The 24,253-nt window shown below is 42.8% G+C and overlaps 1 protein-coding gene across 4 annotated transcripts; it reads left to right on the plus strand.

Moving 5' to 3' along the window:
* Nucleotides 1-1,078: 1,078 nt before the first annotated feature.
* On the plus strand, nucleotides 1,079-23,504 carry LOC124286423. Of its 4 annotated transcripts, none has more exons than XM_046722800.1 (2): nucleotides 1,079-1,254; nucleotides 19,015-23,504. In XM_046722800.1, the coding sequence occupies exon 2, from the start codon at nucleotides 19,113-19,115 to the stop codon at nucleotides 22,203-22,205; it is 3,093 nt and encodes a 1,030-aa protein (XP_046578756.1). In that variant the 5' UTR covers nucleotides 1,079-1,254; nucleotides 19,015-19,112; the 3' UTR covers nucleotides 22,206-23,504. The 4 variants fall into 4 exon arrangements, with proteins under 4 accessions (XP_046578756.1, XP_046578754.1, XP_046578757.1 ...); XM_046722798.1 differs by lacking the exon at nucleotides 1,079-1,254 and adding an exon at nucleotides 1,263-1,371; XM_046722801.1 differs by lacking the exon at nucleotides 1,079-1,254 and adding an exon at nucleotides 11,461-11,523.
* Nucleotides 23,505-24,253: the final 749 nt, after the last annotated feature.

The raw sequence follows: 24,253 nt of genomic DNA on the forward strand, positions 1-24,253 counted from the left end.
CCATCCATCCACTCACTTCATTCGTTTTGCTTGCATCGCTACTCACTCATTCATTCGTTTGTCAATCACATCCATTCACTTTTATTTCATTGCTATCCCTCACACTCGTTTGCTAACTCACTCCCATACCACTCCTTATTCATTATCATTCACTCCACTCATTAATTCTTTTCTTTGTTCGTTCCTTCATTCAATCACATACTCACTCATTCACTTTATTTCATTGCTACGTTCGTTCATCATCCATTCTTTCATCCATCCACTCACTCACTCACTCGTTTGCTCGCTCGCTAACTTACTCTCACACATACTCACTCACTTATTCATTCGTTCTTCCATCCATCCATTCATGCATCTATCCATCCATTCACTTACTCGTTTGCTAACTCACTTCCATACCACTTATTCACTTACTCATTCGTTCGTTTCTCCCTTCCTTCCTTCCTTCCTTCCTTCATGCATCCATTCATTTACTCAAGCAGTAAATCACACACTTGTCCCTCAACCACGCTCTCTAATACACATACCTATACTCACATACTCACTCACTCACTCATTCATTCATTCATTCATTCATTCATTCATTCACTCACTCACTCACTCACTCACTCATGTACTCACTCACTCACTCACTCATTCATTCACTCACACACACACTCACTCAATCCAAGCGGCTGAGTGACGTGTTCTGTTACATTGATGATAGAAAACAATATTTATTTATATTTTGAAGGCTACTGTGAAAACAAGCTAACATCCGTATTTCTGAGTAGATTCTCCTACATACCTTGATAGCGCGTTACATGTCAGTGACTCAAGGTCTTACTGACGGAGAGATCGGATGTATAAAACCTGAGTAGGTAGTAAAGTAGAATACCATCTACATTCCGAGAATATCAGTGGCGTCGCTAATGTTGTTCTGTATAAAGAAAGTGATATGTACAAGGAAAAAACCATAATGCTACCACATGGTTTATTCTCTATCGATTGTAAACCGTATGTGAAATCAACAGCGATCCTATCCGTTCACAATGTAGATGAAACCACTTCCTAACCACACAACATACTACCGTCGATATACCTCACACAGGACCTCCGATGCCACTGTGGTGCTTTTAACTGGGGCGGTGAAATATACATGGTCTATCGGCATCTGTCAATCAAGTCACCTGTGTCTGTACGGCGATAAAGGTGCGTGTCCCGAAGGCTTACTGCAGCGTATGGTTGTCCGTCTCGCCGAGTCTGTCTGGCGAGGTGAGTGTACATCTTAACTGGGTCAGCGGGTGGGGCAACACCAGTTCGTGTTAGCGGGATATCGTGGATACGACCCGGAATCACCCGCACGTGCTGTATGAACGCTGGGGACATAAGGTGAGCTAACGACATATACATGTACTGTCTTCATCAGAAAAATAGACAAACAGCATCTAAACCTTGTATGTTTTAATGTTCAATAGTTCATGGTTTAGTAGGTTCGTGAAGTCGTTAATGGGTAAGACCTATGTTTGAAATACTCGTCCCTGCGTGAAAGGGCTAATAGTTCTTTTGAGGTAGTATTGTGTGAATTAGGTAACGGGTTTACTTATCACCCTACGGTATAGTGAGATATATTCTATATTGGGGTATAGTAACACTCTCTAAAAACTATTCACTTCATTGAACTTTAATTAAGTGAAAGCTTTGAATACCGTTGGTGGAATGTTATTCAAACACTTTAGACGAGTGGTTTACTGAGACAGACAGATTGTTCACATGCCACGGGGGAGAGAGAGAGAGAGAGAGAGAGAGAGAGAGAGAGAGAGAGAGAGAGAGAGAGAGAGAGAGAGAGAGAGAGAGAGAGAGAGAGAGAGAGAGAGAGGAGAGAGAGAGAGAGAGAGAGAGAGAGAGAGAGAGAGAGAGAGAGAGAGATAGAGAAAGAGAGAGAGAGGGAGAGAAAGAGAGAGAGAGAGAGGGAGAGATCAATGATATCTTTTTTTATCAAAGAATCCATCCCATGCCTTTACCGTGACCAGCAAACGCTTAAACAGAAGGCCACCCCACGCCTTATGGATTGATGTGATTTATATCCTAAATATTATACCGTGCCTATAGGTCAATACTAACTCACCGCAGTGATATTCGTTATCACAGCTACATATATGTGATATACTTCCGTAAATAACTTATTGCCTTTTTCCTCATACTTTTCCTGAATAATATATGCTTTTGTAGAACGGCGTGAAACCAGACCAGATGATAAAACGTTGTACACAATCGTTGTTTACACAGACGAGCACGTCTTGTTTTTATAATTAGCTCCCGTGCGACCGAGGAACAGCTTCACAACGTTGGCGCCCTGTCTGCATTTACACGGGAAAAGTCAACCAGTGCAGCCTATGCATGTTCAATAATGCATGATATAGTGCATTCTTCGGTTTAACAGGGCGATGCTATTACTATTGAAGGCTGCGTGTTTTTCAGGCCATGACATCTACGCCTACGGTAGAGCTTGAGAAGGTTAGGTACAGTTCAGGAGACTATACTATGTATAATTCAGGAGGTTATACTACTAAATTATTGAATTATAAAATGGCTGCTATTCCAGATCCCGTTAACTGGAATGTAACTGATACCGTTCTGAAGGATATTCCAGCTATATGGTTGCGGTCTGTTAATAATCTAGTGATCAACAGCATGAGCATCAATCTATTAGGGCTGCGCAATATAACCGGTTTACCGGTATTTACCGGTTCAGACATGAAAACGATAGGTATTGCGATACGCTGATCGAAAACCGGTATTTTGACTTGCAATCGGAAAACTTCGTAACACTCGGAAATCTTCGGGCATTTCCTTTTTTCATTTGTGCCAAATATTATTCACATTTTTATTTTATCATGATTAAAAGTTGTTATTAAAGCTTAATCAAGCATGGTAATTTGGTTGTGTTTTTGCTCTATAAATCAAGCATTAACGCGATTATAAGTATGTTTTTGTTTAAAAATACTTCATGCAATATATTGCAATGCAAACCGCAATACATGCTTTCGCATCGCAATATATCGCAATATGAAAATTCCCTGCAATACCCACCCCTACAATCTATGCAATTGATTATATGGTAGTCATGACGGATTAACTATTATTACCAGAAGAGAATCGAATGTTCCTAACCTCTTTTGAGTTGTATAGTTATATTTTTGGATACTGGCCATACTTTAGAGTCTAAATTTAAGTTTGAAATGATCAGTTTAAAAATGCGTTTACAGCAACGATTGAAAGCACGTTTTAAACCACAACCAATCTGTAATATTCAAGACGAGATGTTTATCGAGATCACTAGTCAATTCAATCGAACTTCGATCCAAGTTGATTTTGTGTGCTCGATCAATGTTATTGGATCTGTGCCCTGAGATAAGCTGTGTACAGTTCTCTCGGGTAAGATACTGACTCAACAGTATAATACATTAGGTTTTGAGTGAGTGAGGCTTTAGCCTCCGGTCAGATTTCCTATCAAACACATTAAGACTCACGGGCGTTTGTCAACGGGGATTTCCGTGCTATAGCTGGGCATTTAGTCGCCGTAGCGTGAAATACTGATAGTAGTCATGTTGGTAGTTGAAGGCGCCGAGATACAGATGTCTTCAGTATTTGAGCATACGGATTAATGATGCTCCTTGAGGCAAGATTGTGTTTGGTTTGTTGTCAACATTATTTCAGCTGTAAGACGGGGCAACGGTCTGTAATTGATCGAGTCTGGACCAGACAATCCAATGATCCAGACAATTGTACTTTGCACACCGTGTGGTACTGCAGGCGTCTGGGAAACCTTGTGGTTGATTATAAAGGTTCGCTGGTTATGAATTCCCAGGTTCGAATTTCCTCATGGTAACAGTGTGGGAAACCGTCTTGGGTTTCTTGGGTTCACCGTCGTGATGTTGTTGGAATATTCACTCACTCACTCATAGGGCCCAGTTGATCACACATTGAAGTTATAATTGTAGCGATCGTCTATAGTTGAAGTTTTGTATCACATATTACATATTTCATCATAATCATCATCATCATCATCATCATCATCATCATCAGCAACAGCAACAGCAACAGCAGCAGCATGTTGTACTTATTTGGCTTCGTAAGAGTTGGTTAGCAAGTAGATAGAACTCGTTCAATTCCCGATCAAGGAGCAATAGCCCATTTTCGTAGTCTGCATGATGTTGGTGATCTAAAGGATTACGCGCCTAGTATTCTGCTCTCCCCACTTGTTGGTCATTATTGATCAAGTAAAGAGTCTGGTCCTTTTTATTCGGTTTCGAGTGCTTAACTTGTACTTAGTGAAGACGCTATTGATGTGAAATGAAACCTCGTTTATCTGGACTACACTATCCCGGATAAACGAAACCTGCACTGGCCATTGTATATCTGTAGACGTTCCCCGAAACCTTTCGCCCAGAGTGCTCAGGGTCCGGACAAGCGAGGTCAGGAATATCCGGGTATTACTGTTCATTTCGACACCATATTAAGCTACTGTGATCTAATCATACAATGGATTTCGCTATTTGCATTTGTGATCTAATGGAATCTTTTTCGCCAGATAAGAGTGATCCATTATTCTCTTTCGCGGACATTTAAATTTAAATGGCAATACGTCAGGTCAATACGACGTAAAAGTTTCGCTTGTGTAAGTCTTTATCATGAAGTTACTGGTTTAAACCTGCGATGTTTTACAACTTAAAATGATTGCTATTCGAGTGTTGGTTTAGGTGCCCTAGACTTTGTGGTATTTGTCGTATACCTCGGGGTTAGACTCCATGGTGGGGAAGCTATAATTTGTAAGATCGTGGAGCGCCGTACGGCTAATAGGATACCTCATGATACAGCACTAAATCCTGATACCTTTGTCTGACGGTGACAGCTGACGCTGGCTGGATGTAAAGATCGAGTTCTACCCCAGTGAAGCAGTTGTCCTGTACCTACAGGACTTCACACCTACCTGGCTAGGTCGGGGGTCAAGGGAGCCGTGTGTTGATGGAGGATTGCCTCATTGCGGTATACCAAACGGGTTCTGTGTCGGTGTTACTTGTAGCGCGCTGGTGTGTGCGCCTTGGTCAGGATGCTAACGAGATTGTTTTGGAGTGGGTGGATTGGTAATGGATAGATGGGTCGATGGGGGATGAATGAAAATGGATAGATGGATGGTGGGGAATGAATGAAAATGGATAGATGGATGGATAGGAGATGAATGAAAATGGATAGATGGATGGATAGGAGATGAATGAAAATGGATAGATGGATGATAGGGCATGAATGAAAATGGATAGATGGATGATGGGAGATGATTCAAGGTAGATGGATGGATCGAATCCAAAATGATAGATTGAAACAGAAAAAATGGATAGATGGATAAAAATGGCTAGGATGAAATGGTTGATTGACATGAACTTATGATAAGACCAGTACAAATCTGAAGGTCTGGCTTCGACTCCACAATGTGTGAAACAGAACCACGCTCACTCTAACCCTGGCTAGGCTAATGGTCAGACATTCCTATTTCACGTCGCTGAACTAAGGCTTTTATATCAAAGAGCAACTGACACAAATGACGTCATCGATATGGACAAAGTAGGTTGTTGTGGTGGTAGAGTGGTCATGTGCATTAAGCAAGGGTGGTCACGGAGGTCTTGGATGTGGGTGATCCTGTTTGTCAGTATTTGACAACAAAGAGTGGTTTCTTGAACGTCTGTCCTGTCCAGCAGATGGGTGGGATAAGTCATATGACTGTTACTCTTCTAGCACCTCACAGACAGCTTGGTTCATCCGGGGTAATAATGTCCATCATGTTGTATGCACTTAGACCATGTTCCTGGTACGGGGAGTTCAGCGTTATATAACTGGCCTTATATTAGTAGTGACACTGTTGTGACAGAGTACCATGATGGCTGGCCATGGAGATTAACAATTGAGTTAACATTGTATTAGACTTGCTCAAGTCTCTAAGATAATGAATAATATTTAGATGATCATTACTGTCCGCTAATCTAGACTGGTCTCCTTAAAGGATAGAATTACAATACATCCATTCACTTAGCATTCAGTACAGCCTTGGAGCAAGGCTAGCATCTTATAAGTGACAGATCTAAGACACATACATCGAAAATAGCATATGGAATTCGAAATTGGTCATTATGACATAGGTATCATCCAGCTTTAACAGTCAGAGTGTCGTGACAGCTTGGTAGTCACACATAACAGGTGCACTGACAATATTCCATCTTCTTCTGTCAGTATTCACTCGAAGGATGATACAGCAGCTGGTTTTGCGATCGTTCCCAACACTAGTTAAGTCCTCATTGTCCCAGTTCTGGAGAACTGCGGGATGTTTTCTACTCCAGATATACAGATATCTATCGTCTTCCACACACAATGCTAACGTGTAAGGAGACACCTCCCTTTCTTCAGAGACACTGGTTCTGACGAGTGGAAAAACTATTAAACGTTTGCAGTTCCATCAGCTGCTGGTATTTAGGTCAGTCAGTAAGTTAGTGAGTCGGTGTGAAACAGTTTACGTTCTTTTTACCTCCATCTCCTACTGTCAGTGTGAGTCAACACCACGTTGTGTTTTCCATGTTTACTGATTTGTACATGTTTACTAATATCTACATGTTTACCAACTTGTCGATGTTTACTCACTTGTACGTGTTTACTGGCATGTACATGTTTACTGACTTGACATGCACAGTAGTCGGTCTCCTCCAAGCAAATTCTTTGCTCTGTATTATTCAGAGTTTTATTCTTTTCATTGAAACACAGACCACAATGTGACCATTTGGGCAATGAGTACAGTTTTCCTAAAGGCTTATTAGCTTCAGTGGTAACTACTCATCCTTTCATTGGACACCCGGTGTCATGAGATTTCACAGATCAGACAGAGGTCCTGGTATTTTGTCGCGTTAAGGCCATACTGGCATGTGACAGGTCCTACAACACGACAAAGTACTATTAGATGATGGGGCGGTGGGATAGCTCAGTGGTTAAGCGTTCGCTCGTCTCGCCGAAGACCCGGGTTCGATTCCCCTCATGGGCACAATGTGTGAAGCCCACTTCTGGTGTCCCCCGCCGTGATATTGCTGGAATATTTCTAAAAGTGGCGTAAAACTATACTCACTCACTCAACATTAGATGTCTTACGTAACTGGAATAGTGGTGAGTTTGTACACGACATTCACTCTCCTATGGAGTTCAGGTGTTCCAGGAACGTCAATCTGTCATGGCATTTTATTTACATGTATGTAGGAGCATGTACGATTCTGGGGCATGTTTACCCAGAAGAACCCGCCTCTCATTTTACACAAATAACCGAAAATGTACCTGTTCTGAGTGAAAGAATGATATAAGTAACAATCCTTTGGCGTGGGACTTGAATTTTCTTCCGGGTTAGAATTGGTCTTCAGTGAGTAAGTTGAGTTTTACGCCGCACTCAGCAATATTCCAGCTATATGGCGGCGGTCTGTAAATAATTGAGTCTGGACCAGACAATCCAGTGATGAACAGCATGAGCATCGATCTGCACAATTGGGAACCGATGACATGTGTCAGCGAGCCTGACCACCCGATCCCGTTAGTCGCCTCTTACGACAAGCATGGGTAACTGAAGGCCAATATTCTAACCCAGAACTTCACGGGTCTGGTCTTCAGTAACCCATGCTTGTCGTAAGAGGCGACTAACGGGATCGGGTGGTCAGGCTCGCATTGTATCATTGTATCCAAATTGCGTAGATCGATGCTCATGCTGTTGATCACTGGATTGTCTGGTCCAGACTTGATTATTTACAGACCGCCCACATATAACTGGAATATTGCTGAGTGCGGCGTTAAAAACCAAATTAACCAACCAAACCAACCGCATACATTCACGAGGGACATCATATCTGTAAGTTAGAGTATAAGTAGTTCCTTCTTCGTGTCACTCATTGGCATTTATGAAAAAAAAGCATATAGACTTCACTGGAGACTTTTCCGATGACCTGAAGTGATACCTGGCCTCATGCACGGTGGATAACGACATATCAGCAGTGAAGCACTGCCAAGTCATGTGTCTTAACTGACCAATCAACATTGGGAATTGCTATGGGGAATTGCACATGTACAAACAGTAGAAAGTTATAACAAACAACTATTTCATCCTAGTATAATGACTAATAAGTTTCTTAAACTTTCTTGTTGGTAGATTGTTTTAAGACTGTCGTGTTTTAATGTCCCCACATTTAGAAACATCTCCCGGACTTCCCCCTCCACTCACCGTCACTACTGAGCGCCTATACGTGCTATTGTATATGTATTCTACCACTTGACTGTACTTTCAAGCGCAGCATGTTGATTTTCAGATAAGAGGCGCACGTTGCGATATCTGGTATTGCTGACGATACAACTTTGTTAAAGTCCGGGAAATCCATGCAACAATCAATTTGGTCACCTTACATTGGTGCTTTACTTCCTAGCAACACTGATTGACAAGGAATTCGTGATGTAAAATACTACATACACAGATTAAAGACTTCCGACTTTGCAACATTTTTATCTGTGAAGTTACTTCGTTTTTGATAAGTGTATAGATATTTCTTTGATCAACGGGACCTACGTTATTAAATCTCTAACCTGTATTTGATTTTATCGCGTGTGGTTAATATCAGACCATGTGTCATGGCAGGATTAGGAACGGATCTATGTGTGAGTGAGGGCTGGACGTGGGGTGGTGGGTGCAAGCGTGCGCACCGGTGAGGACGAGGGTTTAAAGGGACACTGATCCAGAGCAATTCCCCGTGACTGGTTGTTGCTTTTGTTATTATTTTTCCTCCTCGTGTACCCGGGAGATATCCCAGAATTCTTGACTGGGTTGCAATCTCTGCTGCGCCACCCGCAAGAGCAATTGGTGAGTGAGTGAGTGTCTTTAGCTCGTCCAAACCTGGAGATTGCAGCTGGGCGGTAAGGAAGACTTAGTGAGAATGTTAATGGCAATCCTTATTAATTTATTATTATATGTTCATGCATTTCCCAACTCCATAAAAAGTACTAGATCTGTTTTAGTGAATTTATAACATGACTGTAATATCTAGCCATTTTTAGATTGCCTACTTGAATCATATTTCACACACTGACTGACTGACTGAGTTTGGTTTACGCCGCTCATAGCAATATCCCAGCAACATCACGGCGGTATTTCACACACACGCCCTAAGTGCGACCACGAGCATGTTGCCTGTCTCATGGAACTTCATGGGGGGGAAAATGAAGTGGAATGATTCTGTTGGGTGCTACAACAATAGCAATTTTAAAATACAAACTAAATACGAATATTATGATTAAAGTTCAAGCAATAATATCAGGCCATTACCTTAAGCTTGTTCGAGGAATGTATCCATCAATATCCACATACAGGAACGATATGCCATTAATCTGCAGCTGACAAAGAAACCTGTTCCATGTCATGTGTCTTTTAACAGTCTAATATGCAAAAACAACATAAATCGTTATAAGTAGTGATGAACAGGGACGTTTTTTTATGGATGCACAACTTCTATATTGCAATCGATGCGACGTTTCGGTATAGATTAGCGTCTACATCGAAACGCCCGGCACAACATTTATGGATTGACAACTTCTTCATTGACAACATCTTCGTTAGCATCTACAAATATCGTTCCTGTTTATCATACCAGATTCTAAATGCCACTCAAAGAAGTAGTAACTAGAGATAGTTTCTCAACTGGTGACGTGACTGTCAGGTTTTTCACATTGGTGTATAGTCTCATTGGTCACCCAAGATAGCACACCTGGCAACTACTTGCATGATGTCCACCTTTCTTTTGCAAGTGATTTCGTTACAAAACAACGAGCAATCAATCAATGCATTGGCGGTTAATCCTTTGAAGGGAGGGCGTTGTTTTTACACAGGCACTTTACGACAAAGTGTATTCAGTACACGTTAGGAAATCTAGACATAAACACTACCTTTTGACAATTCGGCTGTGCAAGATAAATGTAATTAATCAATCAGCAATCAGCGTGTTATCGGTTAATCATTTGATCGACGGGGTTTTTTTAAAACTCATCTGATAATTCCTCTTGCTGCGCTTCCATGCGCATATTACATAACATCTAAATACATTTGCCACATCAGACCTTAATTTATAATGTTGAGCATTTACTCCAGACACTAGAAATGCCAAATGGGAACCTTTGTCGGGTGATCCGAGTGCATTCTACCTGTTATAAATGCCTTAACCATCAAGTGAATGATGACAAATAAACAGGTGTAGGTTTATGCCACCAAACACAGATTACGGATAGGGAGTAGTAATCGCTGTATTGCATGCAATTTTGATTGCCTAAAATATTTTAGGGGTCGACGCTGTTTTGAAGATACGAACGGAACTTCATTGTTTAATAAGAAATACATGTAAGCATTTAAGGACAGTAATTATGAGGACATAGTTATCATGGTTATCGAGAAATATCTGGAGACAAATGTCACGACATAAGTGCACATGTAGTCATTACTACATACGTCTCCACGTCTCACACAGACACTGGTTCACTGTTAAAGAGAGGGCCCTGCTAGTTGACACTGATAAGAGGGTATGGTCCCCCTTTAATTACATGCTGATGACAGTTACAAGGACAAACCAGTGTGTGCTGGAGGAATACAACGCAACAGTAGGTAGTGACCTGGTTAAAATCTTTATATCTACGATGATTACGATAAGTATCATGAGGACATTTTAGCATTTTTATAGGAATTCTTTTCAACATCAACATTAAAAAACAGCTTTAGGAATTTTTTACTGAGCCAGTCTACGTCCTCGCAAAAGAACCGATTTGAACCCAGATGAATAGCAATTTCTGCTCCACGTAATAATTGATATGTGTCCATTTATTGTTGGCTGCAGTTACTCTAATAGGACAGTCTCTTACATCATACAATGGAGAACGTGATGCAGATGCAAAATATATGTTATTTTTTTACTTTGAAATGATGAAGGGAATGTGCTTATTACGACCCTGTTACGTTTAGTCACATCAGTGTTCGTTTGTCCATAGATCTGTGAATACCGGGAATGTGGCGCTTTGTCCTCCCACGTTTCGTTATCCGACATCTACACTGTGCCCTTTGTGGGCAGACTTCTCAAGCGTGATGTATATTCATAAACTTAAAGGAAAACTCGTTTTTAGCTATTTTATGCCGTAACAATTTGCCTCCGTTAATATATTTGGTTTAATATTGCGTTAAAATACTGACCTTACCAATCTTATATAATACCTGTATTAACTTCCTTTGACAGAGGAGTTGACACTGCATCTTTAAAGAAACTATCATAGAAATAAGCGAACCGAATAACCTATATACCCGAGTTCTCGCTTGTCTCTAGTACTGCAAATGTACCGCTTTAGCCGCCCTCTTACCGCATCTACCCCTGCTGCACACATAACACCCGACTCTACCCGTATGGACGTGACAGCGGGCTACCACGGAGACATCTTCAGCGGGTAGGTAGGATATGATATAAAGTTATACAGCGTATTATGTACTATTACACATTTGAGAGGGATTGTTTTACCTTTCCATAACAAAAGTAGGTTCTCATAACTTAAGCTATTTCTGACAATTGATTTTTTCCCTGTTAAAACTTTATTGGTACAGGTTAGGTTGAACTGACACCAGGAATGAGACCCTGGGACGAAAGCCGATTTTGTATGTTGACGAAACGGTGTTAAAAAACTGACATTTTCTGAAGTAATATATATTTGTACAAAGGAAGAGACGTTTTTGAGCTAGAACGCAGTCCAGTTCTTACAAATGTATGTTCGATGTATTTCTTTACCACTACACAGTGAACAGTCTATCATGTTTACTATTGATTAATGTCCTTGTAAAGATAGTTGCACGAAATATGGTCCATGACAAAATAACCATACCTTCATATTACGTACTATCTGTCCACCCCCAAGCTTTCCGTGGGTGTATGTAATCAAGAACGAGTTCCCCGAAATGTCCCTCCAGATCCCTCGATTTGGACTTTGGAGGACTTCAATCGGAGAATCATTCTGTACTACCTTGAAGTACTTGTGTTTGAGCTCACTTGAGCATATGTAACAAAATGAAGGGTAATGAAGTGATTGTATTTGAAACCATTCAGTATCTGAGATCACTCCACCCTTTCAATCAACTGTTGAAGCCGAAGAAGATAATGCAGGCTGAGGGTTGTAAGTGTAGGATCTGACATCACCACGCCCACTTCTCAGTTAACGCTGTTGGTCCCGGGTGACGTGACTTTGCGAGACTTGATATCGAAGAAACACGCAAATGTGTGAACTCAAAGTGTTCATGGAAGCCGAGATTACATTAACAAAGTTATTACATGACATTTATCATGTTAAGTTGCGGGTTGTTTTATCACTGGAGTGCTTGCTCCTCGTGGGTCTCTCAGTGTTTAGACATTAAACTGTATGTTTTATACCTGCACATGAAAGAAAAACCCATTCAACTACAAAGGTGAAAGGACAGGTTCACGGAGCACAGTTCAGCTCCATTAAGAGTTATTTAGCAGATTTGCAGAAAGCTTAGTACTAATGGAAACAGGCTTTATGTTGTGTTGACTGATTTCGTCCAGCCGGACGTCGACACGACGGTATTCACTCCTACGGCGGTATGAGGAAGACGGGAACTTCACATGAGCTATATTGCCGTGTTGCGAGTTGTATAATACGTCTTGTATGTATTTTAAGCCGTATGATTGACTTGTATACCCGCATTCTTCAGATACGAAGATATGCTGAAATCATTTTTCAGTATCAGAATCAGGACCCGTGTCACAATGCAACCTCTGCGGATCTGCGGTCACACATCGGAAAACTTTACGGTTGTCGTGATTTTCATTTGTTATAATAGCTTTACGATTGTCGTGATTTTCATTTCTTATAATAGCTTTACGGTTGTCGTGATTTTTAGTTCTTATAATAGCTTTACGGTTGTCGTGACGCCTAGAATTTTGTGCAACGACTGCCGTTAATCTACGGTTTACAATAGCGCTAAGGATGTCGTAATTCGACAATCGTAACGTAGCTGACTGACATCACGCGCCCTACGATACAAATGTTGCAACTCTCTAACCTTAACACAGCGCTACGACTGTCTCACTTACATAATTAAACATAGGTTTACGACAACCGTAACTCCAGAATCCCAACATAACGCTATGATTGACGATACTCCCATGGCACAACATAGCTGCGACTGACGTCATCTGTATACTTACACACAGCTTTACGACTGACGTAAATCGCGACCGTAAACCATAACTACGTAACACCTATACAGAGTGAGCTGGGCCTAGATTTTCGAAGCTCTCTTAGCGCTAAGATAGTCGTAAGTTAATGTTAATGTATGGCACTTACGACTATCTTAGCGCTGAGAGAGCTTCGAAAATCTAGGCCCTGGATTTTAAGCCCATTTAACAATACTACGGAGGGGGAAAACTAGAAATGGCTTTCACACATTGTGCCCATGTGTGGCATTGAACCCGAGCCTTCGGCGTGACGAGCGAACGCTTCAACCTCTAGGCTACCCCACCGCCCCTTATTCCCATAGTACTACATAGCGCTATGACTATGTTCGGTCTAAGATCACTAAACTGATGTGCTACACTAATGGGTGCCGTTCCACCGGGATAACAGTGCTAACACTGTGGTATGTATGTGTTCAGTTATAGGACCATCGGGGCGATGGGGTAGCCTAGTGGTTACAGCGTTCGCTCGTCACACAGAAGACCCAGGTTCGATTCCCCACATGGGTACAGTGTGTGAAGCCCATTTCTGGTGTCTTCCGCCGTGATATTGCTGGAATATTGAAAAAAACATACTCACTCACTATAGGAGTATCAATAGTCGAAAATGGGGCGGTGGGGTAGCCTGATGGTTAAAGCGTTCGCTCGTCACGCCGAAGACCCGGGTTCGATTCCCCACATGGGTACAATGTGTGAAGCTCATTTCTGGTGTCCCCCGCTGTGATATTGCTGGAATATTGCTAAAAGCGGCGTAAAACCAAACTCACACACTCACTCACTCAATAGTCGAAAATACGATAGCTTTGTAAAACGGGACCCTGTCTCCCATGTTCCGAATAACAATAAGATATGGTATGGTGTGGAGCGCATCGTACAGAATCTGTTGACTCGTCTGGGATTTAACGCCCTGAGTGACGGCTTAGTGTAACTGGATGATTTGTGAGTCTGTTATCGCAGAAAAATCTAGCTGGGACTGAACCCAAGAGGCAAATGTTGTTTCGTGTCAACTAATATATCAAGTTGACACGAATTAAGCCGGCACAAGTTCCTAAGTAGGTAGGATGTCCTTTCTACGAAAATATGAACACAGCCTTCAGCATAAAGCATACCCCACAATTTCATTGTTTTCAAATTTAACATTTAACAACGTAGCTCTCTATATGAGTGTTACACAGTATGCACGGTGTTGCCCCTTGATAGTGAGTTGCGGTTCGTGACTTCGGCAGGATACGCTACCCGTTTTTTTAGAGCGATTAATTAACAATAACCCACGATTTTGTCGCATTTATTATTCGGTGTTGATCCACAAGTGAGTGAGTGAGTATGGTTTTACGCCGTTTTTAGCAAGATTCGAGCAATATCACAGCGTGTGACACCTGTAATGGGCTTCACACATTGTACCCATGTGGGAATCGAACTCAGGTCTTCGGCGTGACAGGCGAACGCTTTAACCACTAGGCTACCCCACATCCGTCGCTCCATGACGACGACTCGCGTTGCGACACTGAGCTATTACTGCGTCTGTACCCTATCGTCCATGACCCGTTTTTTTGTATCATTAAACTGCCCAGGACACATTTACATTATAGATGAGAATTACCTACTCAGACACATTTACATTATAGATAAGAATTACCTACTCAGACACATTTACGTTTCCTTGATCGATGATCAATGCTCCGTCTTTGTACGATACGATTATTGCCCTGAAGATGCAACGTATTTCATTGTGAACCTCATTGCCCTTCACATGGTGCTGTCGTGTTGCTCCCTTGTCGCCAGATAGCGACAATAGTGTTTCAGGATATATTAGCCATTACTGTATTGAATCTGCCGATGGTGGGTCAAGCAAACCCAAGATACCGTACAGTTCACTGATATTACTTACAGTTACTTTAATGGGCAATAAGTTACACTAAATCGAGCATGTAGCAGATAGGCATATTGTCCAAACACTATCGTTGCTGTGAGAAAAGCGACGTGTACTGTTAAAGACGTGGGTGTTATTTAAGTTAGAAACATGTGGTAAAGAAACAAAGCTTTAGTGGAGCTGCCGGGTCGCAATTATTACACTTAGGTGTTTTTACAAGAATAGATATTTTAGGTTGGGAAATGCTGCAAAAAGTATTATATATTTTTGATCGAGTTTATAAAATGTCCAAAGACATTTGCGAATGTTAACGTCAATTACAATCGGCAGTTTATATCAATGCAATGTATCACATTTGAATCTTCAATTCGATGACTACTCCCAGCATTGTGTTTACCCGTGATAAAACCATGACACTTCCAGCTTAGATAACTTGGATTACTAAATTAAATGACACGTCCACCCGACCTGAACCCAATGACACGTCCACCCGACCTGAACCCAATGACATGTCCACCCGACCTGAACCCAATGACACGTCCACCCGACCTGGACCCAATGACACGTTCACCCGACCTGAACCCAATGACACGTCAGCCCGACCTGAATCCAATGACACGTCAGCCGGACCTGAACCCAATGACACGTCAGCCCGACCTGAACCCAATGACACGTCAGTCCGACCTGAACCCAATGACACGTCCACCCGACCTGAACCCAATGACACGTCAGCCCGACCTGAATCCAATGACACACACACCTGACCTGAACCCAATGACACGTCCACCCGACCTGAACCCAATGACACGTCCACTCGACCTGAACCCAATGACACGCCCACCCGACCTGAACCCAATGACACGTCCACCCGACTTGAACCCAATGACACGTCCACCCAACCTGAACCCAATGACACGCCCATCCGACCTGAACCCAATAACACGTCCACCCGACCTGAACCCAACGACACGTCCACCCGACCTGAACCCAATGACACGTCCACCCGACCTGAACCCAATGGCCCACCCGACCTGAACCCAACGACACGTCCACCCGACCTGAACCCAATGACACGCCCACCCGACCTCAACCCAATGACACGTCCACCCTACCTGAACCCAATGACACGTCCACCCGACCTGAACCCAATGACACGCCCACCCGACCTGAACCCAATGACACACACGTCCAGCCGACCTAAACCCAATGACATGTCCACCCCATCTCAACCCAATGACACGTCCACCCGACCTGAACCCAATGACACGTCAGCCCGACCTGAATCCAATGACACACACACCCGACCTGAACCCAATGACACGTCCACCCGACCTGAACCCAATGACACGCCCACCCGACCTGAACCCAATGACACGTCCACCCGACTTGAACCCAATGACACGTCCACCCAACCTGAACCCAATGACACGCCCATCCGACCTAAACCCAATAACACGTCCACCCGACATGAACCCAACGACACGTCCACCCGACCTGAACCCAATGACACGTCCACCCGACCTGAACCCAATGGCCCACCCTACCTGAACGTCCAACGACACGTCCGCCCACCCGACCTGAACCCAATGACACGCCCACCCGACCTGAACCCAATGACACGTCCACCAACCTCCACCTGAACCCAATGACACGTCCACCCGACCTGAACCCAACGACACGTCCACCCGACCTGAACCCAATGACACGTACCTGAACCCGACCTGAACCCAATGACACGTCCACCCGACCTGAACCCATGATGACACGTCCACCCGACCTGAACCCAATGACACGCCCACCCGACCTCAACCCAATGACACGTCCACCCTACCTGAACCCAATGACACGTCCACCCGACCTGAACCCAATGACACGCCCACCCGACCTGAACCCAATGACACACACGTCCAGCCGACCTAAACCCAATGACATGTCCACCCCATCTCAACCCAATGACACGTCCACCCGACCTGAAACCAATGACACGTCCACCAGAGCTCAACGAGCTGAAATAGGATGTTTAAATCCAAATACGCTTCAAGACGAGCTGATTGCATATCTAAACCTATTTAGACTGAAATGAGCAATATATCGGAAGGTCAATTTAACCCCTTCCATAAACTAATCTGACACCTCCAATATACCACAGTGTAATCAGCGCATCTCTGAGCACACCTCGCTTTGTGCCTGCTCATCATCTGTTCAATCAGACGTGCTACATTGTCAACATGTTTCCTCGTGAAATAATCAATCTCAAATATCCTTGTTAGCGCGTGGTAGAGTTACTAATATTACCAAATTACACAATACCTCATATATTTCCTTTGACAGGCACCTGTCAAGGTTGATATATCATTGATATATACATCACGCCGTAGGTGAAGTTGTGCTGTCATTAAGGAGCGCACGAGATACTTGTTTGTATTGTAGATTTATTACAGCTATTGATTGTCAGGGAGATTCTCGCCGGTGTCCTGTCACATTCGCTGATAATCGTGCCAAATCCTCGAAAAAATCCACCGTTATAGCCCCGCTGTTGGTCGCATTGATGGCAGTGTTATTGGTGTCTATCCTATCTTAACAACGTCACAGCCCTACTCTCGGTTAAACAAGAAACGTTACGAAATCTTGTTGACATTTGAACCGTGATCGGTGAACCTACATTACACATGGCGACGAGTCTTTCGCTTTGTTTTCTCTCACCGCGGTGATTGAGTGCGACTTTCTTCACCAACACGCCCGTGTTGAAACGTAGGTCACGACACAGGTTCGCTCCGGGACACGTGACTTCAACGCTTCATTGACGTTCAAAAGATCATTGATTGAAGCTGAACATAGATCTCAAAGTAGGATTATCTTTTGTGACTGTGATAAGATATTTCTATGCATGTATTGTGAGTCTGTATCGTTGTTCCCGGTGAATGTGCTTGATATGAAGTGACGAGTGTTGTGTGTTGGTTGACGGGTGTAATAGTGCATACACAGATCTGTGCTGACTCTTGCTTAACTCTCAGTTGTCCTGGTAACATCGACGTTGCAAACGTGGACCCAACGTCTGACAGTCACAGACTTCAAGGACCTATTGGATGTAAGGAACACTTCAAAAACCACTGGTCCTTTTCTTGCGTTGACAATATATATTTCAAGTTATTTTCCTAATGTATAATGGTAGCTTTATTTCCGATGAACCTATTTCTATAGTCCTATTTTACTGGTGTCCTATTTGGAGTTTCTTTCTTTGTGTTTTTTGTGAGTTTTTATTTCTATGTTTTGTTTTGGGGTGGGGTTTGGGGGCAAGGCTGTCGACTGTTTGGGAGCATCTTAGTTTTAGTTTGCGTGGTATAATCTGTCCATCGTAAAGGATGGATGAAACATGATCTGGGCCATAAAGCGATATCAGGGCTAGAGTTATGTCTCATACATTCACACAGACCTATTCTATAGCGCTAGGCTCTCACTGTGGAACGAGGATGTAGGTCACTGTTATCGTTCAGTGATGAACCAGTTATGTCAAATATCAGTTACGTGTCAGTATGAACCTTTACGTGTGCGCAGCGTGAAGTTTCCGGATTGGGATAGAGTCCTAGCAACCATTTTAAGAAGTGACCAAAATGGAGTCATCAAGTTTGGTCGTGCTTGATAGTGTGTTGCCGTACACCTCTGTGTTGCTCAATAAGTGGACTGTCTGGTCGAGACCATTATGCCGCCATCTTCTAGCTGGAATATCGCTGAGTACGAAACGAACAAACAAACAGATGTCACAGTTTCTTGACTTACCTTATGTTATCACTTCATGACATTCAATTTTATTATTTACTGTTTCAGAGTAACAGTTAGAAAGATCCAAAGATGTCAATATGGATGACAACGGGATGTAAAAGAACATCTCGGTTTTCGATACTAAGTCACTGAAGAACCAACAGATGCATTCCAAGATGGCGTCCCTTGTTAACCCCGTCAGCGTGTGTGTTATCCTGTGGGCGCTTCTCTGTGGCGTACGCGAAGGTCAATGTCAAAACAGAACAACTCTCACTCAAGGGGAGGGAACCCCAGCATCCCCGAATGTTGGCTACGCTCTTGTTAGTGATATGTGCAAATTGGAACTGGAAGACAAACAGTTTCACAGTTATGTTAAAACAATGGAGAAGAAAATGGCTGTGCTGTTCAAAATCAGTTTACGAACTACCAACACGACGAAAGAAAATGATAAGTTGTACAATGATGTAAGCATGAATTACAAACCATTTCTATGGTACAAGACCAAAACACGCCATGGTCGTACACTGCTGATGCTGTCGTTCCACTATGATGTTCTATCTATGTCCATTCTGACAATAGGAGTTGAGGAAATGGAGATCAACATCACCGATTCTCCCCAGGGATGCCTCAGAAACATGTCAGTGGATGCCAGACTGACCGCCATACGCCAACTGTTGATAGAAGAAAGACAGTCCAGTAACGAGGACAGGTACTCCACCGCCCACAGAGACTACGTCTGCAACCAGGAGATCAAGAAAGGAGATGATGACTACGCCGAGTTCGTGTTCCAGTGCTGCCATCGGGACTCACATGGGAAGATCCAGTGTAGTGACCAGGAAGATGACCCCTGGATCTCCATCTTGTACATTTCGGTGACTGCTGTCAAGGTCCTCGTGTTCTGTTTCTGCCCCATGTTCCTCCCTGCCAACATGTACAACGCCATGTACGTGGCGGCGGAGTACGTGGTAAAGCTGAAGAAGGAGGTGAAGAAGTTCATCTACGTCTCGGAGGAGAGCGACTATAAGATAAAGTACAAACAACGTCTGACTCTGGAGGATATATCCGATTGGTGGAGATTCAGGGATATGTTGGAGACAATGCCTAAGAATGAGATTCTCCCCATCAAAATGTCCGAAGTGCGAATAACCGTGAAAGGAAAGAGAATTATTCCAGAAAATGATCCCCCGACAGGTCTACTGAGGACGTTTTATGATAATCTTTGTCGGTGTAAAATCAAGGCAATAGATCCTTTTCTGGACTGTTGTGATTTGAGCGTGTATGCTTCCTTGGAATCTAAGTTTTCACACAAGCTGACCTGGCATCAGTTTGTCCAGGCTCTTGTGAAGGGTCTCATGCTGCTGCTGCTGCCTATGCCCTACTATATCCGGTTATTCATCTATTACAAGTTCGAGAAGCATGAAATGGACCATCGATACGAGGCACTGCGTAACCTACATCTCAACCTCCGCTACGTCTTCTACAAAACGAACGTCATCCAGCACTACAGTCCCAGCCATGGTATTTTCATAGCTGCCTATTTCTTCTATTTCCTGGCCGGATTTGTTATTGGATTCTCCTCGCCTGTTGTTAGAGACAAACTGAAGTCCGTTTCCAGAGGTGCCCTTCAAGACATGAACGCAATCTCCCAGACAGGTGTGTTGCAGGTCATCATAAGAATCGGTCTGTGGCCTTTCAAGAAATGTGGACTTATAGCCTTGTTGGTCGGTCCCATGTATATGTGTATAACGTCTCCTTTTTGTATTGTCATTCTAGTGTTGTACTGTATTCCAACCGTGTACCTTTCCTTCCGAATTGTGTACCAGACCAAACGGCAGATAGGAGATAATTCATTTATGGATGAAGAAGAGAAAGCGAAAAGACGTAAGTTCCGGAAGATCCATAACATAGGCAGGCATCTTTCCAAGATGGACAAAGTTGTTCATAGATCCACGCCTGAAGCTGAAGATAATTGTTGTCCATCATCCACGGGGTTCAATGGATTCTCCACCATTAAGACAGCGTGTCTTCAGGTTTTGTGTGCTGTATTCTGCTTGTGTGTTCTTTATGCCATAGCTCTCATCTTTGCAGAATCATTTGGTTTGATTGTTGAGGTTCTAGCCTTCACGATGATGGGGATCATAGTGAATGCTAGTAGCACTCTCAAATACGTCAGTATGGTGCTCCTTGTGTTTGTATACATGCACGACTGCTATAGTAATGTATATCAGAATTATCTGGAGTTTAACAAGACTATAATAGCAGAGATGATAGATAGAGCTGAGGACTTAAAGAAGATAGCAAGTCTTCCATCAAGTATGCAAGAAAATGCTGCATTTCAGCTGAAGTGTAGTAGTGAAGTACCCGAGATAAAAACAGACCTTAATTTTACCAAAAAGGAGATCAGGTGGAAACTTGGTCAGTTGTTGCTATTCTTGGACTCATTTGACACCCCTAGGATTCCTCTTCGACTCTTCCAAAGACTGTGCGACGTTCAAATCCACGGAGCACCTGGACCAGTCTATCTGAACCTCCTAAGGGCAACTGGGAAGTTTCTAGTGATTGTAGTGTTTCTGTTATTTGTTATGATTGTGGTAATGGCATTCGGAAATGTAACTCAGATGTCATCGACCAATCAGACACTTGCAACTCTGGCTGGTGGGTTTGTACCAATGCTGCTCAAGAACGTTTTGTCCTCAAAATCAATCAAACTGAACCTGAAGACAATTAGTTTTAAGGGACAGATAGACGAAATCATTGGGGAGTACAAGCAGTTTTGGCCTGTGAAGGACCTGGTGATAGAAAGAGATCTACCAAAGGAGGAGGAAGAGGTAGAAGGAGATAAAGATGGAGAAAAGGACGGTGGAGCAGAGAAAGAAAAGGATAAGGAAAAGAATGGAAAGGATAGGAAGGATGAAAACTCAAATAAAGAGAAGGACAAGACCCCCGAGAAGAAGGTGGAGAAGAAGATGAGCGCTGCGGACATCCACAGTTCCATTAAGAGCAATGATTCAATAGAACCAAGTTTGATTAATGTTGGAGATGATATCATAACAAGTCCCTTTCTACACATCCCGGAGGACCAGGAAGTGGACCTGTTCATAGATCTGAGTTCAGCAGATGCTCCTGGTGGGTGGTCCTATCGAGGGTCTTCTGAGAGCATCCAGGCAGATTCCATGATGCCGGCCTATTTCCCTACCAACATTGACACTGACATCACTAAAATGACCATCACCTACCCAGAAGATAATCCAGTCTGAGGGAACTGTACATTGTCTGCACCTCACACGGGACTTTACGATGAAGGCCTTGTCCTTTGTCATTGACACTACGTCCAACTATTTGCAATACCATCTGCACCGTTTCGTGGACCTGTAACAGCAGAATCCTGCAGTCCAGCTGGAGGCAAGGGGTAGAGAAGAAGGTTTTGGTTGTGCTTTAGGAGTATGGAACCTTCGGCAAACAGGAACAGCCTCAACTGAGAGGCTATGGGTGGTGTATACCGCAGTATACAAGTTTGATGCCAGGCATATTTTTGACCGAAGGTTAGATCTTTGTAATGTATTAAGACACCATTTATGGTATTGTTATATTAATGATGGTAGTGTGATATGAATGCTGAGTGATAACTGTAGAAGGTCTATAAGTGATCAAGTCAGCAGAAGAATTTGTTGTCGAACCTGTTAGTTGAACTAGATTTCATGTGATACGATAAGCACCAGGTTACAAGGGTGCACTACGATTGTTTAAATGTTTGCTGCACTATGTAACACCTGTAGTTACAGCTTATAGTCTCTTCATGTAAACAGTCAGTCGTGACAATCATAAACGTAATTAATTTCAATGAAAAAATGTAGAACTTTCTTTGCAAAAAGTGCTAATCTGTGCCTGCGCTGAAGAATGAGGACTATTTTATGGATATACAACTTCTATATTCTGTATAGGCGACGTTTCGACATAGATTCTAATGTCGTTGTCAAGCAATATATGTCGAAACGTCCCCTATACAGAATATAGAAGTTGTATATCCATAAAAATAGTCCTCATTCTTCATCTACTTCTAGAATGCCAATCAAAGAAGATGTGCCTGCGCTGATAAGTATGATCTATGCAAGGTGTTCCCTCAACACCTCTAAAAAACCTCTGGCATTTTCAAGTTTAACTTACAACGTGCATGTATCATGTTTCAAGTTAGCATTTGTAATTTGAAATGGTGCTAATATTTCGGCCTCGCATCGTATCTGTCTTACTTTAGGAACGCATACTATGTCCCTCAGGACAATTCCTACTGACATTTACAAATAGCCTTAGTGTCCATACATTGACCTTTCTTTGTACAACCAGGGACCATTAAAATCTGATACATTCAGCTTCCAAGATAAGAAATCTGTCGTTAATCTGTCGGACCTTAAGTCCACAAAATCCATTCACCTGCTAATAGTGCTGTCTGTTGTCTGTTTCGGTGTACAGTTATTTACTGATCAACGTATATACCTTTAGGTCATTTATATTTGTTTACATTTGCTGTACAATATTTTGAATAAAATCGTAAAAATATGCGACTTGCACTTTGTTAGGCTGTGATGTGTGGGTGAGATGTTCAACGCCTCAGGGGACAGTGTTCGAATTCGACTCTGGGACAAGCATACCAGTGGTGGACAGAACGAGTACTACCCGTGATATTTAGCCCTGTAGTCAAAGTCATCCTTTCCAACAATTCAGTTCTCAGTTCGAATCATTACTGAAGCATTGTTTTACCTTGGAATAAAAACAGAGGGTCAAACGCAGCCGCCTGGTATAGCCTGAATTCATCACGTCAAACTCAGGTATCTGTTTTACCCTGGAATAATATCAGAGGGTCAAAATAGGACAAACCCGCATTTTAATCATTGCCCGTTCACGCACCTGACGTTTATATATTTCATTGCCATTACTTGCACACCCACATGTTGAAACATTAAACTTGTCAGCCCACTCTGTAAAGGTTCATGTTTCGCAATATCAAATAAACAAGTTCCGCTGGTATGGCAAACAATAGTGGCTGTTGAAATCAAGATGTGTGAGTTGTAGGCGTGACTCGGTGTAAGTAAGCCACCTTGCCAAAACCCTGAGGTGTCCAAATCAAGAAAAGGCTGCATCATGACGTGAACATTTGCTGAATGTATATTGTTCACGCTCCGGTTTTCACGACCACCAGCATTACTGCAAAGTGTTTGGGAAACATACATGCCGAACGTCAGTTCAACCGCCCATGTCATGTTGTACGATACAACACTACACCAGCCCTCTTCGTTCTTTCATGTGATAG

The sequence above is a fragment of the Haliotis rubra genome, unplaced genomic scaffold (assembly GCF_003918875.1).
Source record: "Haliotis rubra isolate DU_JTF1 unplaced genomic scaffold, ASM391887v1 Scf382, whole genome shotgun sequence".
In the NCBI taxonomy this organism is placed as follows: Eukaryota; Metazoa; Mollusca; class Gastropoda; order Lepetellida; family Haliotidae; genus Haliotis; species Haliotis rubra.